This window comes from Neomonachus schauinslandi, chromosome 3 (genome assembly GCF_002201575.2).
Source record: "Neomonachus schauinslandi chromosome 3, ASM220157v2, whole genome shotgun sequence".
NCBI lineage: Eukaryota > Metazoa > Chordata > Mammalia > Carnivora > Phocidae > Neomonachus > Neomonachus schauinslandi.
Genome location: NC_058405.1, coordinates 115,976,519 through 115,995,666, shown reverse-complemented (window position 1 = coordinate 115,995,666; position 19,148 = coordinate 115,976,519). Strand labels below are relative to the sequence as shown.

The following is a 19,148-nucleotide window of genomic DNA, read 5'->3' as shown; positions in this document are numbered from 1 at the left end:
ATAAACTTCCTGTTCTAAAACTTGATGTTTTCATTTGTAGCACCAAAAACTGTTTTCCTTCCCAAAGCATATATACTTGTGATAATAGCTAATCTTTATTTAGAGTTAGTAAACAGTCACTGCTTTAAGGGTTTTACATGGACTGTCTTGTTTAATGCTCTTAATAACCCTTAAAAGTTAGATTCTCTTGTCATTCCTATTTTATAAATGCAGAAGCTGAGGCTTAGAGAGAAGAAGTTCAGTAACTTGTCCCAGGTCATGCAGCTAGTACGTGGCACAGCTGAAGTTCAGATCCAGGTTTCTAGAACTTCAGAGTCCAAACCAACCACTCGGCTGTACTGATTCACACTAGAGATGGCAAGCAAAGAGGACCTTTATTTTAGAGCAGGGTTGGGGTGCTTCACAATAGAGTTTCTGTTACTGATTTCTTTGGGATAGAAACTCTGAAGCTTCTCTTGCTATTAGTGGCAAAAATCCAGGAATTTTAGTTTAGTTGATATAAAAAGCTTAATCTGATATTGAGCATATTAAAAAAAATAGAAGAAATAACCTCTGAGTATAAAAGATCTGTTGTCATTATAGTAAGAGTTAGAAATTGATGTTAAAAGGGTAATTTTACAAGAAACAGCTCTATCTTAAAACGAAAACAGGCATTTATCAAGCACTCATCTAGGCTAGGGATTGATTGGTGGACTTTTGTTGATGTTTGTATAATTAAAGAGAATTTTGGTGATAATCTGTTAAATAATTCAAGTACTTACTTTAACCATAGTTTTATTTCTTTCTTTGCCTTGCCTTTAAAAGGCTCATCCTAAAGTATGTGAAAAACTGAAGTCTTTAATGGTGGAATGGTCAGAAGAGTTTCAGAAGGATCCTCAGTTTAGTCTAATATCTGCAACTATTAAATCTATGAAGGAAGAAGGAATTACCTTTCCTCCAGCAGGTTCTCAGGTAAGAGATTCATTTAGATCCGTGGTTGACCTTACACTATTTTGAAGGTATGTATCTTATATAAAAACTAGGCAAGGTCTGTCGTAATCATCCCTTCCCACCTCTCCTCTCCAGGTGCCTGAGATAGTGCCTTATATTTAGTAGATGTTCCAATTGTTGAGTGAATTTCTTTTATATATCAGAACTTTGAGAAGTGAATCAGCGATAAATAATCTGTTTAAGGCTAGAGTCATGCAAAAGGCATAGATGTATGAGGGAGCCCTTATGTTTAAGAAATTTATAGTAAATGTGGAGGGTAGCTATATACATGGGAAAAATAACTAAATTGTAAGTGACACATATGGATGAGGGAGGGGTAACAAAGACTAGATGCCAGAAGAGAGAGGTAACTACAGACTGGGATGGTAAAGAGGTAGAATTTTTAGACTGGAATGTATTCCAATAGATAGGAGGGAGGAGGTCCTATTGGGGAAGGAATGCTACGAACAAATTCATGGAATTGAGAAACCTCAAGACCTGTTTGTTGAAGAGTGAATTTGCGTGGAGTGAATGGCTTACATATAGACGAGTGGAACTATAAGACTAGAAATTTATTTGAGGAGGTAGGGGATAGCTTTAGTAGGACAGGGGTGGAGGTAGGGATAATGAGTCACAGAGTGGGCTATTTAAGTGTGGGAGAAGAACGCTATCTTGAGTTTTGCTTCGGTGCCTCTTGCCTTCCACTTCATATTAGGATACGGGCTAGGGAAAGAAACTAAGAGGGCGAGAAATGTATATTTTATTTTAATTTAGACTGTAGACTAAAGAGACAGAAAGAATCTTTAGAGTTGACCAGAACTAAGAGGATTTGGGGACAAAAACCTTACAAGTAATGAAAGCAAGCATTTTTCTGCTCTGTCTTCGTATGTCAAAAACCTGTGTTTAAAGAACTGGTTGATGGTTCAGAATCCTGGACGTCTCTGTCTTGCGTGCCTTTAAATTTAAACATGACCTTCCTAAGTCCTCTACTGTGCCTGAAGAAGCACCAAGATTCAAGTACAATGAGTACTAAATGAGAGCTTAACGTGTATTCCTAGAACTGCACCCATTGTCTCTGTCCGCCCTCTCTCTTCAGTAATTATCATGGCTTCTTGCTGCCGCTTCTTGTGGAGCTTGATGCCCCTCACTGAATAAGAGACCTTGGACAGTTGAGATCAGGGAAGTACAATCAGGAGAGATTCGTATTTAAGTACTTTCTGTATGCCATGTTCTGTATCAGATACTAAGATGGATGCAAAATGTAAGCCAGTTTGTGCCCTTTGTGAATTTATAATGTTTTCTTGAAAATTCTGATGTTTTGTTTTAGTATTTGAAAACTGCTACTTAAAATTTTTACAAAGAACTTCACTTTTAAAAGAAACTCGTCAGTTTTTAAAAAATTAACATGTGCAAGTAATTATAGAGCTTGTATTTTCTTTGAAACGGTGGCTGTGTTCATTTTACTCATACATTCACAGACTGTCTCATCTGCTGCCAAGAATGGTACATCATCGAACAAAAACAAAGAAGATGAAGACATAGCTAAAGGTAAATGCTCAAGCATGTATAATTTAGTGTTGCTTAAAACATTCTTGCCAGACAATTTATTTAAATAAAAATTATAATCAAACTGGGTATACTTTTAGTATTTTACCTCAAATCTAGTAGGGTCTGAAAAGTAAGGAAAACAATTGATATGATACAATATTGATTTAATTCATAATCCTTGTCAGTAATATGTATTTAATGTCCTACCTTTGAAGAGATTTCATTTCACCTTTTCTTTAATGCCAAAGTTATGAGTCAAGCACAGAAATATGTTCACGGCTTGTCCTATATGGAAAGCTACCCATATTATAATGTCACAATCTGTTTGCTATAAAAATAATAGCTGCTGTATATGACAGACTGTGATAATAAAGAATGAGCAAAAACTTTATTTAAAAAAAAAAAAAGTCATGATTTTCTGCCCTGACCTCCCACGTCCCAAGAAAGTTAACTATTTAGCATTTAACTGGACAAATAAAATACTCACTTCATTTATTCTTATTAAGTATTACATTATTAAACTTTAAAAAAAATCAGAATTAATTCTGGCTTCTTCGTTTTTTGCATTTCAATTTTTCAAATTAGCTATTGAATTATCATTGCAAGAACAGAAGCAGCAGCATGCAGAAACAAAATCCTTATATCCATCTGCAGAAATTCAGTTAAATAATAAAGTTGCAAGGAAAGTGAGAGCTTTATATGATTTTGAAGCCGTTGAGGACAATGAACTCACCTTTAAACATGGTGAAATTATTATTGTTTTGGATGACAGGTAAGTTTTATATCTTTATTTCTGGAATATTTTGAAGTTATTAAGTATAATATTCTTTATTTAGAATCCTGGATATTCAGGTCTTTGACTTTGGTGTATTTAAATCATAATAGAGCCTTTTGATACCTTAATTTTTTTCTAAAATAAAAGTTAGACTAGGTGATGTGAATTCCTTATTTTGTTAAATTTGGTAGTATTTTTTATATCTTGGATAAAAGATGTATTAAATAATGTTGCTTATCACAGTTGTGAAGCATAAATATGTCATCATCTGAATACATTTACATTGGGGAGTTGTGTATATCAAAATTACTGGCAAAAAAAACAGCCTTTAGGAAGAAATACAGCTATATTATTACTATTTTTTTTTTTATTATTTTTTTTTTAAGAGCGGGAGAGAGGGAGAGGAAGGGAGTAGGTAGAGAATCTCAAGCTGACTCCACGCCCAGCTCAAAGCCCAATGGTGGGCTTGAGTTCACAACCCCGGGGATCAAGACCTGAGCTGAAACCAAGAGTCGGATGCTTAACCAACTGAGCCACCCAGGCGCCCCAGCTATATTATCTGATAAAAGCAACCAAAAGCTACGCTCAGTTCTTCCCCAATTCTTAACTTGCTACTCTACTCTTCCTCACAATTTCTCTATCATTTAAAGTTATAGTAAAGAATAGATCTATTGTATATCTGAGGCTAATATAATATTGTATGCCAACTACACTTCAACTTTTAAAAAAAGGATAGATCTGTCTCTATTGGGCCTAATTCTATTTTTTACTTTGGTTTTAAAAGAAGTTGATGAAATTTAGCAAGGGTGACTCCTAACAGCTTGTTGCTGTGAACAGAGATTGCAGATGCATTTGGTATCTGTTATAAATAACTTAGTAAGGATATATTAGTCTAGTGCGTTTTTAAATGAGTAGATACACAAAATGGTTTTACTTTCCCGCAGTGAATAGTTACTAAGAAAATGTTATGTAATAGGCTCTGTTTATATAAAAAATGAATGAGGACACAGTTCTGTCTTCTAAAATCTAGACTAACTAGAGTTAAAATTTCTGTAGATATTTGTATGGAATACAGATTGTGAATGCCATGAAAGAGGTAATGTTGGGGTCCAGCAGCGACCAGATTTGTACCAGGTACAGCATCTGGGAAAGAAGTCTTAACCAGGGGGTTCATTTCAGGTGAACTTTGGTTTTGATGGGATAGGAAAAATTTTGCAAGAAATTGAGAATAAGAAAAAGAAGGTCTCTTAGGCAGTCAAGAAAGTAATCATTTTTCTTCTTTAAATTTTTTTTTTTTTTTAATAATCATTTGGAGTGGAACACATCCCTGAATGAGAGTAAATAAATATTAAGGTGCAGAAGTAGTTCAGTAGACTGAACAGAGAGTCTGAAATGTCAGGCTTCTTAGTGTAGTTTTAGTTAGAATATTCACAAAAGAACTTAGGCTTATACTTCAGGTACTCCTATACAACTAGAAAATTGAATTTGTGAAGTCAGTAGAGACTAAACTACAATATGAGTAGTTTTTGCTCTAAGATACAAATTTTGAGTGTTTTATGTAGTGAGAAAATATTCTAAAATAAATTGCTGTTTGGAGCCTCCTGGGTGGTGCAGTTGGTTGAGCATCTGATTCTTGATTTCGGCTCCGGTTGTGATCCTAGGGTCATGAGTTCCAGCCCCAAGTCAGGCTCTGTGCTCATTGTGGAGTCTGCTTCAGATTCTCTCTTCCTCTCCCCCTGCCTCTCCCACTCATGCACACTCCCTTGCGCACTCCCCCACTCCCCGCTGCCTCTAAAATAAATAAGTCTTTAAAAAAATAAACTAAATTGCTACTTACAAGTAAGTAAGTAAGTAGAGTACTGATTAATGGCACAGGTACTTTATCACTTACCTTCAGCAGCCCTGTACCACCCTGTGTTTTGATAATTCAAATCTCTGACTTTTTCTTTTGTACCTGTTGTGAGTACCGAATGTATCCCTTGACATCATTGATGTTCACGTGGCACTATACTCTTACTGCAGTCTACAGGCTTGCAGTGAGTAAAGGGTTATGTTGCTGTGCTGCATGTGTCTTTCCACACATGTTTAAGCACAAAGTCATTTACCAACTTAGACTCATATAAAAGTATTTTCAGTTGAGACTTAACACTGCAAAAGAGAACTTTTTTCTTTATAACTTCTAGGAGGATTCAACATGAATATGATGGAATATGTAGATTGATTGCTGTCATTTTAATGATAGGATACCCCAATCTTAAAGTTCCATAGATATGCTCATTAATACCTGTAGGTTAAATGTTGTCATTCTGGGTGATGGATTATCACTGGCAAGATTTTTAAGCACAAATGCAAACTTGGGTCCTAAAGTTAAATGGCAGTCTTCAGTTAAAGAGATCATCTAGGTGATCCAGAATATGACTGTATTCATTGTTTTTATATTGCTGTGCAAATGAAAGCATAAAATTAAAATTTTCATATGTAGAATTTTAAGTGCCTTGAAGATACATCATTCTTGGACCTCAGCTTAAGAAACACAGAACTAATAGAAAAGGCACACATTTCTTATTAACAGAATATACCAAAAAAAGAAAAAACAAAACCACCTTTTCACTTTCTACATTTTTAGCTTTATCTCACCACTCCTTGTTTGTTCTTTATGTACTCTTTCAAATAATCAAGTAGGATTGGCTCCCTAAATTAAAAAATAGGTATTTTAAGGAAACAACCCCCCCCACAAGATTACCAAGATTTCCAGGTTTACTATTTGTATGTTTGTGGTTTTTCACATGATTATCATATCCATAAAAAAGGCATCAGTTAATCTTCAGCCACTGTCATTACAAAAGTCAGCAAAGGGACCCCTGGGTGGCTCATTCGGTTAAGTGTCTGGCTTGTGATTTCAGCTCAGGTCATGATCTCATGGTTTGTGGTATTGAGCTCCACATCATACTCCCCACTTAGTGGGGAGTCTGCTTGGGATTCTCTTGAAGAATCTCCCTCTCTCTCTCAAATAAATAAATAAATCTTAAAAAAACAAAAGTCAGCAAATGAGTTGTTTTATTTGAGAAGTCAGTAGCCTAAAAGAGAGACTCAGGTTTTCATTTATTTTGAGACCTAATGGCAGCAGAGCAGATGTCATTTATATTTCCATAGCCCTAATTTCCTTTTCTTCCTAGCAAATGCCAGTTTAATCCAAAACCCATGTAGATTTCACGTCTTCTGAGCAGCCTTTACTCTCTGTCGTTAGTTTCCAATAGTTAGAAGTTCTTTCTCTGTGCTGCTATAGCTCCCTGCACATAATAGCATTGCTCGTACTGTACTGCAGTCACATCTCTACATATGTCTCTCCGGCTATATGATTCTGAAGAGGGTCAGCACTTCCTTGGGTGGGAGGAAGGGGGAAGGAGAAAACACATCCCACAAGGTAAAGCAAGGTAACATGTTCTTAGTTGGTACAGGAGGGTTGAAAAATACCGCACTAGATTTTCATTCTTGAGGGCAGAAACTGTTTCCATTAGCTTTGTAACTTCAGTGTTTAACCTGATGTCACTTGGCCCCTCTTTGGTAGGCTTTCATAAGTGTTAGCTGTATAATCAGTTAATTGATAGTAAAGTTTCTGTCTTTATCACTTTTCACTCACTTCAGCTGTGATTTATTCTTTTTCTTAATATAAAAAGCTCTAAATATAAATGCTGCATTTAATTATCAAACAATTTATGTAAAATTATAGTGCTGAATTGCCTTAATTTAGAAATTTAAAATTGAACAGTACTTTGTGTCATTAACATTCCAAAGAATCAACAGATTGTCCATGGAGAGAATGTAGATAGAGCTGGATTAGGGCTAGGAAGGAGTCATCATGCTTTGACATGGCATTTGGTTGTTTTGCCTACTTTTATGCTTCATCAGGGAGTTTGTAGTAGTGGTTGGGAGGGAAATAATCTTACATTAGTAGGACCACTGGAGAAGGCTACAGATAAAATTGTTGATAGGTTCAAATAAAATCCACATGTCCCATTTCACAGGTTGGGTTTTCTGGTTTTATATAAAAATTCCTCTGAGTTCAGCTGTCCTTTTTAAAATGGAATGTTTAGGGCGCCTGGGTGGCTCAGTCGTTAAGCGTCTGCCTTCGGCTCAGGTCATGATTCCAGGTCCTGGGATCGAGCCCCGCATCGGGCTCCCTGCTCCGCGGGAAGCCTGCTTCTCCCTCTCCCACTCCCCCTGCTTGTGTTCCCTCTCTCGCTGTGTCTCTCTCTCTGTCAAATAAATAAATAAAATCTTTAAAAAAAAATAAATAAATAAATAAAAATAAAATGGAATGTTTAATTTTAAAAAAGCACGTAAGAGAATTTCTCATTTTATGTAGATATCTGCAGACATAAGAATTGTCAATACATCAATTATTTTCTGGTTTTAAGAATTTGGGTGATATATAGCTCACATCTTTGTGGTACTTTTTAAATGAAATGATGTTTCAGAGTCCTAGGAGTTAATTCATCCTGAAGTTTCATTTTTAGGAATGTCTATTCAATAAGTCAAATTTTTGGAAAGGAATAGACAAAATTATCATTTCTAGATTCTATGATTATCCATATAGAAGATCCAAGGGACTCAATGGACAAACTATTAAAATTGGTAAGAGTTCATCAGGGTTGTTGGATACAAGCTCAACATACAAAAATCAGTGGGTACTTTAATCACAGCTATTTAGAAAATGTAATAGAAAAAAATTGCCATTCTCCTTAGTAATAATTATAAATGATCTAGGGATAAATCTAATAAAGATATGTGAGGACTTTATGGAGAAAGTTACAGAATTATTTGAAAGATATAAAGAAATATAAGTATATATAGTATGTTTATTTTTTTAAGATTTATTTATTTGAGAGAGAGCACGAGCGGGACGGGCAGAGAGAAAGGGAGAGAGAACCCCAAGCCGACTCTGTGCTGAGTGTGGAGCCCATTACGGGACTGGATCCCAGGACCCTGAGATCATGACCTGAGCTGAAACCAAGAGTCAGATGCTCAACTGAATGCACCACCCAGGTGCCCCTCAAATATATTCAATATAAATGGAGAGAGATACCATATTCATGGTAAAGAAAACTTTAATGTTGTAAAGATTTCATTTTTCCCATATTAATGCATAAATTCAGTGCATTTCTAATTAAAATCCCAATAGGACTTATTTTCAGAGACCTTGAAAACGTTTTAATTTTAACATTAATATGGAGATATGAAAGTATTCAAGAGAAGGTACTTTCCCTGCCAAGTATCAAGGCCTATTAATAAGCTGTAGTAAATAAGTATATAGATAGTTCAACAGAATGGAATCCAGATCCATCTGCCCATGAACAGATAGCAGCCTGCTGTTTGAAAGATAGGATATCCTAAATCAGTAGAAAAAACGATGTGCTATTCAATAAATTTTTGCCGGGATGAATGGCTCTTTATACAGTACAAATAAAACTTTGATTCAGTTTCACGTAGTACATATGGTTTCATTCCAAATGAATTACAAAACATGGGGTGGGGTGCCTGGGTGGCTCAGTCGATTAAGCCTCCAACTCTTGGTTTCTGCTTAGGTCATGATCTAAGGATTGTGGGATCGAGCTCTGTGTGTCAGGCTCCACGCTCAATGCAGAGTCTGCTTGAGATTCTCTTTCCCTCTCCCTTTGCTCCTCCCCATGCTTGCACACACATGCACGCTCTGTCTCTAAAATAAGTGAATCTTTAAGAAAAAAAGAAGACTTAAACATGGGGGAGAGATAAGAAAGAAAACCTAAAACTATTAAGTATATTAGAAAACAGATTTGGGAGTTTAGGGATAGAGAAAGATTTCTTTTTTTTTTTTTTTTTAAAGATTTTATTTATTTATTTGACAGAGAGAGAGACAGAGAGGGCAGGAACACAAGCAGGGGGAGTGGGAGAGGGAGAAGCAGGCTTCCTGCCGAGCAGGGAGCCCGATGTGGGACTCGATCCCAGGACCCTGGGATCATGACCTGAGCCGAAGGCACCCGAGAAAGATTTCTTTTAAGAAAACTATAAACCGGGCACCTGGGTGGCTCCGTCGTTAAGCGTCTGCCTTCGGCTCAGGTCATGATCCCAGGGTCCTGGGATCGAGCCCCACATCGGGCTCCCCGCTTGGCAGGAAGCCTGCTTCTCCCTCTCCCACTCCCCCTGCTTGTGTTCCTGCCCTCTCTGTCTCTCTCTCTGTCAAATAAATAAATAAAATCTTTAAAAAAACAAACAAACTATAAACCATAAAAGAATGCTAAAATTTGATTACATGGAACAAAAAACACCATGCAGTGAAAGAAACTATGAACATACGTTAAAAGACAAGCGACAGTTTGAGAGAAAGTATTTGCATAATTCAAACAGTTGCTATCCAGAATATATAAAGAACTACAGATCCATGAAAAGAGATAAATAGCCCAGTGGAAAAGAAAAGTGGACAGAAAACATGAACGAGCAGTTCATAGAAGAGGCAGTCTGAATGACCGGCAAAACATGTGGATGCTCAGGAAGTGCAAATGAGCATAGCCTTGAGATATGATCTCTCTCCTGTCTGATATCAAGTGTTGCTTGGACAGTTAACAAGCATGAGGGAAAATGACATTCTCACATGCTGGTGAGGGAAGGAAGATGGTGCATTGCCATAAGCACTTAAGAAGACTATTTGGCAGTATTTGGCAAAATGGAAAATGTTTTTATCCTGAGGCCCAGCAAGTCCACATCTGTGAGTAACCTAAAGTATTGTTGCTTGTGTGCCCTAGAATCTAGAATAATCATTACACCAGTCTTTATAAAGTGAAAGACTGGAAATATTTAAGTGTCCATCTGTATGGGGATGGAGAAATCAAATATGCTGTATTCAGATGATGGGTCTTTAAAAGGGATAAACAAGGGGTGCCTGGGTGGCTCAGTTGGTAAAGTGGCTGCCTTCGGCTCAGGTCATGCTCCCAGGGTCCTGGGATCGAGCCCCACATCGGGCTCCTTGCTCCACAGGAATCCTGCTTCTCCCTCCCACTCCTCCTGCTTGTGTTCCCTCTCTTGCTGTGTCTCTCTCCGTCAAATAAATAAATAAAATCTTTAAAAAAAAAAGGGATAAACAAGATATGAAAATATTAACATATAAAATGTAAAAATCTATAATGATTAATATATATATATATATATATATATATATATATAAACTTTGCCATAGGTGTATGTAAACAAAAATACACTCATAGGAAGGCTACATACCAGCTTTAGGTAATGGTTTGGTAGGTTGGATGTGGGGTTGGGACTTGGGGTTGTTGATAATTTTTTTTTAAAGCCCAAAATCAGCTATGACTTGTTAATTCGTTCTAAATTTAAATATGGGAATGTGGATGTTTGCTTTACTTGTGCTTTTCTGTATCTTTTATTAAGCACTGCTTTTAAATATAGTTGGATATGAACTAGTATTTTCAGAGTAGGCTAAATTTAATTTTTATTTTAATTCCTCTTGCTGCTAATGTACTTGAAATGTAGAAGAACAAATGACATTTTTGTACTGTATTTTCAGTGATGCCAATTGGTGGAAAGGAGAAAATCACAGAGGAATAGGACTTTTCCCATCTAATTTTGTAACAACTAATTTAAACATAGAGTCTGAGGCAGGTAAGTTAAATTTTAGGGAAGATTAAATCTGTTAAAGTTTTTTACACTTGAGTTTTATGGTTCAGTTTTGTTATTTTTTTATTGTTGTTTTTTTAAGTAATTTCTATGCCCAGCATGGGGCTCGAACTAATGACCCTGAGATCAAGAGTCACAGGCTCTGGGTGCCTGGGTGGCTCAGTTGGTTAAGCGACTGCCTTCGGCTCAGGTCATGATCCTGGAGTCCCAGGATCGAGTCCCACGTCAGGCTCCCTGCTCAGCAGGGAGTCTGCTGACCCTCCCCCCTCTCATGCTCTCTATCTCATTCTCTCTCTCAAATAAATAAATAAAAAATCTTTAAAAAAAAAAAAAAAAGTCACATGCTCTACTGACTGAGCCAGCCAGGTGCCCTGGTTCAATTTTGAATATAAAGTAGATTGGCATTTTACTCTGTTTTAAATTATTTATAGACAGTACAGTTTAATTTCTTACCAAATTAAAGGGTTAACTTATTCCAAGTCAATTCCAAGAATTAATTTTTTTATGATTTTATTTTAAACTCTGAGAATTAATGTGCATAATTCCATATAAGGCATAAAACAATCTGTGATGACCATGTAGATATTTAATTCAACCTAATTATGGTTTAAGAGGCAGTTTGAATCTTCAGTATAAAGAATATTGGTTTTATTCATCACTGAACCACAGTATCAAAGGGAGTAGGTGGCGGGGTGGGGGCTGGTTGACAAGTGCCAAATGTGATTACAAGGGTTAGGAGTACTCCTAAATTTTAAATTTTTCCTCACCTTGATTTGATCCTAGGGAACTTGAAGCAATAATAAAACAGTATAATTAAGACAGTGGGTTCCTGCTTCAGATCTTCTGCTGTCAACCATGCAGAGAAAGCTTCCATTTGTTATGCAGGCAGAAAGGTGGGGGTTACTGAGTGTAAAGAACAGCTAATAGTATTACTAATGATGCTCGTGATCGGAAATAATATAGTTCACTGGTGTTTGAGTATTCATTTATTAGGTATTTTGCAAAGTCATTGGCTTGCACTATTTCATTTAATCCTCATAACTCTTGAGATAGGTTCTTCTGTTACCCCATTTTACAGATAAGGAAACTGAGGCTGAGGGTTTATGTGGCTAGTAGGTGATAGAGCCATGATTCTAAAGTCAGCCAGTCTGCTCTTAGATGTACTTATACTGACTCACTGCAGGACATGTCAGTGCTAGTTTGTATTATCGGTGTTAGAGAAAAAACTTAAATTGTGAAAGCTTTGTGCATTGTGGGGAACATCATCTTTGTATGGGTGGACTGAGGCATTCAGTTAAAGTAAACTTGAGAGACTTAAAGACTCATTTAAAGACTGAGTACTTTGCCAGTATTTATACTTTTTATTCCTCTAGTCTGATGCTCTAAGTATTGTGAAAGTTGGAGACGCTGTTTTTTTTTTTTTTTTTTTAAAGATTTTATTTATTTATTTGAGAGAGAGAGAACGAGAGACAGAGAGCAGGAGAGGGAGGAGGGTCAGAGGGAGGAGAAGCAGACTCCCCGCCGAGCAGGGAGCCCGATGCGGGACTCGATCCCAGGACTCCAGGATCATGACCTGAGCTGAAGGCAGACGCTTAACCATCTGAGCCACCCAGGCGCCCCAAGGAGACGCTGTTTTTAATAACTTCGTAAGACCATGCTCAGGGGATCCTTTATAGAAATTACCCCTTGGGATAGGCTAGAGCACCTGAGCTGTGGTCTTATTTTATTTTTTTTAAAGATTTTATTTATTTATTTGATAGAGTGAGAGAGCACAAGCAGGGGGAACAGTAGAGGGAGAGGGAGAAACAGGCTCCCCGCCAAGCAGGGAGCTCGATGCGGGGCTCGATCCCAGGACCCTGGGATCATGACCTGAGCCGAAGGCAGACGCTTAACCATCTGAGCCACCCAGGCACCCCCTGAGCTGTGGTTTTAAAAGTAAAAACTATTCTGGCTTTTCAGTATATCCTCATGTTATGTTGAGCTCTGCTCCTTAGGACCTGTTTGAAAGTTAGCCAGATATTTGAAGTAAGTGGCTAACTGTTGGGACTTAAAAATCCTTTGGTTATAGAGATTTTTTTTTCCTGAGGGGTATACATTTTATTGGAAACCTTAAGTACTTTTCAGACAGAACATGATGTCTTCATTGAAGGCTCTCACGTGGCCTGGAGAGCAAACAGATTTTTGGATTAGAGGCAAGGTAGATTTTTATTATAATTTTATTTTTTATCAAAATTTACTTTATTAAAATATAGTACATTACAGCAACACGCCAGTGAATATTAAATTGTTTTCTGGATATGTACATTTATAAATTATTTTTCAACCTTCTCTTTATGAAAGGTGGGGTTTTTTTGTTTTCTGTTGCTTTAAAACTATTAATCAAAGTTAGGTTGAAATTGAGTATTTTTTTTTTTTTCATTTTGAAGATGAAATTGAGTATTTTTTTTGTTCATTTGGGAAATACATTTTTTTTTTAAGATTTTTTATTTATTTTTTTGACAGAGAGACACAGTGAGAGAGGGAACACAAACAGGGGAAGTGGGAGAGGGAGAAGCAGGCTTCCTGCTGAGCAGGGAGCCCGATGCGGGGCTGGATCCCAGGACCCCGGGATCATGACCTGAGCCGCAGGTAGATGCTTTACGACTGAGCCACCCAGGCGCCCCTTGGGAAATACATTTTTATAGCAAGGAAAGTGTAGAAGGAGCTCATATATTTAACTCTGAATTTAGCTGTTCAGATTACACTCTACTGTCTTATATATTCACCCTAGTGGTAACACTCAGTTTTTCAGAAAATGCCTAGAATGACAGTTCCCGTTAATATTGCTCACTTGTCCCACTAGAAGGTAAGTTCCATCAAGGCAGAGATTCTTGCTGTTTTATTCACTGATGTATTTCCAATGCCTGGCACATAGTAAGGGCTAATAAATGTTTGTGGTATGAATGAATGAACATATGTAATAACGTATATTAATTATGAAATGTGATGACTAAAGGGTTTCCTTTTTTTTCTTACGGATAATCACAGGCTATTTACATATTAGTGACTAAAATACCAAAGTAAATGCTGAGGAACTTAAAGTTTACTTTGTTTCCATAGCAGCTGTGGACAAATTGAATGTAATTGATGATGAGGAGGAGGAAATTAAGAAATCAGAGCCTGAGCCTGTTTATATAGATGAGGTAGAGTTTTTCTTTTGTTTAATAGTTAAACTGTCAATACTTTAAAAATCTATTATCCTTGAGAATGCTTGGAAAGAGTAATTTTTATGGTCATTGAAATGAAAGCTTTTGAGTTTCTAAGTGTCCTTATACTTTTTTAGGATAAGATGGATAGAGCCCTGCAGGTACTCCAGAGTATAGATCCAACAGATTCAAAACCAGACTCCCAAGACCTCTTGGATTTAGAAGGTACTTAGTGAGCCTTAGAGATTACTTTAATGTCATTTAATATTTTAGCTATTTATAATGTCTTAAATGTCTTTCTGCCTTGTGTTTGCTTTTAGAAATTAGAGATCTCTGGTGGGAAACAGACTAGTGTAATAAAATAGTAAACACATAACTTGGAAGATGTTATAAATCTGCCTATCATGTTCAAGAAGGAAGTCTTTATTTTTCTGTAAGCCCACTAGTGATATTGGCTGAAGAGAGTTGCAATCCAAAAAAGGACAGAATTAAGAATAAGAGCATATTAAATTAATTGAGTCAAAGTGTTAGAAATTCTTATTTTTCTTATAATTCTCTTGTATCATGATTTTAAAGGGCAAAATTATACATGATCGGTGTTAACTTTGTAATGTAGTCATTTGATGCATGCTGATACGTCCTTTCAATCCCCAAGAAATTTGAAACAAATGTTTTTTTGCCTTTTTTTAATCCTTTGGGAGAAAAATCTCTGATAAATGGATAAATCTTAAATCTTTTTATAGAAGAAACTGGTTATGAATATAGGATACCACACTATTCATTTTATCAGTGTTTACATTTGGAAATAACACAAAATATTTAATTTTAAAATGGCTTAGGTCCTTGGAAAATGTTCGTATGTAATCTGTACATAATTATATATTTTATATACTGTGACTCAAGTTCATTTACTTAGCTAATAATAGTTTTCTAGGTTTTGCGATAGCTCCAGATTCACAGTCGTAAACTTAGTACTTCAGAGAACATGGTCAGATTTCTCTTTTGGTTTTGATTTTGCCTTTGGTCACAGATATTAATATTGGTGCTGAGTAGTATTAAAATTAGGTCTTTTATAGTCCTTTCTCTAACATAAACCTCATTTTCTTTGTATTATGCATGGTGTTGTATATCGGTGTGCTCCATTGTTAAAAATTGTTGAAATTGATTTGAACTGGTTTAAGTTTCAAGGTTCAAAATTATTTTTGTATTTACAGATATCTGCCAACAGATGGGCCCAATGATAGATGAAAAACTTGAAGAGATTGATAGGTGAGATTCTTTGTGCAGGGAATAGCAAGTATAGTTTTCTTTCTTTGTTTTTTTAAAGATTTTATTTATTTGTTTGAGACAGAGCACATGAGCTGGAGAGAGAGGGAGAGAGAATCGAAGCAGACTCTGCACTGAGCACAGAGCCTGATGTGGGGCTCAGTCTTGGGACAGCAAGATCATGACTTGAGCTGAAACCAAGAGTCAGATGCTTAAGCCACCCAGGCACCCCAACAAGTATCGTTTTCTTATGGATTACTTGTTTTTTGGCAGAACTTTAAGAAGTTTTGTGGAACTGTTCAATCTGTTGAAATTGTCTCTCAGTTTCCAAAACTCTTACAAACAAATAGCAAGCTGGTACTTTTTATTTTGGTAGCATTTTTTCCCCTATGGCAGTATAGTATACCTAGAATCATGGGCTCTTGCTATTACGGTACCAGTCTTCATTTTCTTACTTGGGCTGGAACTGAGGGATAATGAGTAATGAGGAATAAAGCTGAATAGAGCACAGAATGAAAACTGGGGTCTTGTTATGTGATGAGAAGTAATATTTGTAAAACTTTCAAATGAAATTTCCCTTGTGTTGGGGCGCCTGGGTGACTCATTCGTTAAGCATCTGCCTTTGGCTCAGGTCATGATCCCAGGGTCCTAGGATCAAGCCCTGCATTGGGCTCCCTGCTCGGCGGGAAGCCTGCTTCTCCCTCTCCCACTCCCCTTGCTTGTGTTCCCTCTCTCACTGTTTCTCTGTCAAATGGATGAATAAAATCTTTAAAAAAAAAAAAGAAAGAAAGAAAAAAAAATTTCCCTTGTGTTTGTGAAGCTAAATCCAATACACATACTCCCCTCATTTTTCTTCCTTGTATTTCTGTATTTCTCTTGTGTTTTTAATTTCCTTATCCCACATAGTCCTACTCTCCCTTAGAAAAAGCAGCAGCACTGAAGGATAGACTCAGCATTTTGAGCTTTACATTTATTTCTGACTTTTCTGCTTCTTCAGCTTCCTGTTTGAAGTTACAGGGAGAAGCTGTAGTGAATGGAAGACAAGGATAAGGCTTTCGTGTTCCATCATCATCCCTTTCTAGATTCTATTTATTGAACTACTGTATCAAACCTCACAAGAAGATGGGGCACCTGGGCAGCTCAGTCAGTTAAGTGAAATGCGTTGGGCTCAGGTCATGATCCCGGGGTCCTGGGATTGAGCCCCGAATCGGGCTCCCTGCTCAGCGGGAAGCCTGCTTCTCCTTCTGCTGTTCCCCCTGCTTGTTCTCTCTCTCTCTCATACTCTTTCTGTCAAATAAAATCTTTAAAAAAAAAAAAAAAACCCGCACAAGAAGAACAGGAATTACTTTACTTCGTATCTGCCTTTGCCAGAGAAGGGTAGTAGCAGCAAGATTTTTTCTAGTCACCGAAGATTATAATCTTTTTCCATAAGATGTTTTTTTATAAATCCTTTATATTTTCTACAGAAGTGAAAAACAAATCCCTTTCAGAAATTAATGAAATGAAATGTAGTTTCATATTCTTATTTTGGAGAAAGCATTAAGTATCTACATATACATTTACTGTGGTTTCAGTGCAAGGATATTGATGGGTCAGTGAATAATCAAACTGGAAATGATTAGAAAGAAAAACGTCATTATTACCTTAGGAGTGTGGCTAGGAGTACAATTATTATAAACCTTTCTGGATCTTAAAAATAGTCCATATCCTTTAACCCAGCAAATTCAGGCCCATACTAAATATATAAGGATATATGCAAAGATTTACTTCTTTGAGTATTCTTCACAGTATTATTTATAACAACAAAATTGGAAGTAACTAAAATGCCTTTCAGTGTGAGATTGATTTTTAAGATAAAATTACACTTCTATACATTCTACAGTAAAAAGCATTGTCAATGATAAATATCTATTGACATGGAAAGATACTATACTATGTCATGAAAAAGAGGATATGACAGTATAATCTTATTTTTGTTGATAAAAAGAATATCTTCAAAGAAACAGGTCTAGCACAGTTAAAAATCAGAGTGACCGTTTCTGATACGAGTTAATTTTTTGAGTCACAGCTCACCTGTTAGTTCTTCAATTTCAGTTTCTGAGTAGGCCAGCTGGCATTTTCTGTTCCATGGCCACTGACTACAGATGCAGCTCCTATTCTGGAAAATGCTTGCTGTTCTTCAACAAATTTTTATTGACTATTTATTCCTTGTCAAGCATTCCAAAATGAATAAAATACCATTTTTTCCCTTGAATGGGTCATCATCGATTTGTTTTTCCTAATAAGAAAAACAACTTTGCTGTCAGAAAAAAAAATTTACATTTATTTTCTATCGTCATTGTTTGGAATGAGATTTTTTGGCATTTATCACACTAAGAAATTATATTGGGCAAACATGTAATAGACTCCAAGAAAGTTTAGATAGATGTATTGAAGAGAGTTCCATGGTCTGAACTTAACAATGTTTCAGATTCTTCTTCTTCTTTTTTTTTTAGGTAGTGGCAGGGCTGGATCTCACTATCCTGAGATCATGACCTGAGCCGAAATCAAGAGTCAGATGCTTGACCGATTGAGCCCCTATTCCAGACTATTCTAATCTTATTTCCTACTGCCCTCCAAAAATCGTTTTCTACCACCTTGATGAAATTGCCCTTTTCATTCTTCCATTGTGTACCCTTCTCATTCCTTTTGCCTATCTTAATTCACACTGTCCTACTGACCTTAGTCTTCCTTTTTTGCTTGGGCCTATCCATCCTTCCTCAGGTGCCAGTTTAAGTCCCAGCTTCTCCATAGAGCCTTTTCAAGTCTACCACCACCCAAACTAGTCTACTTTTCTAAACTCTTCTGTTCCTTACCTATTTCATATAAATTTGGATTCAATTATATGCCATCTTATATTGCTTGCTGTTTTCCATGTGCTTAGCTTTGTCTCCCTAATAGATTGAAGTCTTTTTGAAGGAGAAAACTACACCTTCTGCTCCATTTTCTTTGTGCTAGTATTGTGTTTGGGCACAGTTCAGTAAAAATTTTTTAATTGTTTTGGGGTAATGTCTCGAATCTTTGAAGGTGATTTCTGTGTTCTGGTGTTTCATCAGTATACTGGGTTATGTGGACCAAATGCCTATGGTCATTTCTTAGTCACACCTTTGTTAGCATGGACACTAATTTCTGAAGCTTTCTCTGTGGTTTATAAATGATACTCTGAAAATAGAGTTTGACCTGCTTTATATAGTCACACATGCAAGAGAGGAAATAGCACCTTTTTGTTTGTTTCAGACATAACATTATAAAGGAAACATTATAGAGGAAAGGTGACAAGTCTTGATAGGATTCAGTCCAGGTCATTTATTTGGTAGTCCTGTGTCTGGTCGTCGGCCTCTGTTGCTTATCTTTTGAGCCTCTCTGTGTGTATATAAAAAGAGCTACATTTAATAAACAGGCCGTGGGTGCCACATGAAGTGGACATTTAACTGGTATGAACTTGTCAGTTGCAATGGGAGTTCTTTATTACTCCCCAGGGGAATAGACAAAATTGTACGAAGTCAGAAGGATTTGCTCTGGAGTTCCTTGGGCAAATTTGAAAAATGCTCTTACTTGGATTTGTTATTTATACAACAAAGTATCTGATTTCACTCACCTTCTCAAAAGAAACCAACAAACAAGAACAATAGGGACTAGTTTATGTTTTAATTGTTTTTATTTGCATTTTCTAGGATAATTATTAAGATTTTTTTCATTTG

General features: G+C 36.5%; 1 protein-coding gene across 1 annotated transcript in view; it reads left to right on the top strand.

Moving 5' to 3' along the window:
- STAM2 (signal transducing adaptor molecule 2) overlaps nt 1-19,148 on the top strand; it is a 51,024-nt gene that overhangs the window by 23,462 nt on the left and 8,414 nt on the right. Inside the window, exons 5-11 of the mRNA XM_021702700.2 lie at nt 805-951; nt 2,448-2,517; nt 3,103-3,289; nt 10,848-10,942; nt 14,057-14,139; nt 14,280-14,367; nt 15,357-15,411. Coding sequence (XP_021558375.1) covers nt 805-951; nt 2,448-2,517; nt 3,103-3,289; nt 10,848-10,942; nt 14,057-14,139; nt 14,280-14,367; nt 15,357-15,411 — 725 coding nt within the window. The remainder of the gene's footprint in view (nt 1-804; nt 952-2,447; nt 2,518-3,102; nt 3,290-10,847; nt 10,943-14,056; nt 14,140-14,279; nt 14,368-15,356; nt 15,412-19,148) is intronic.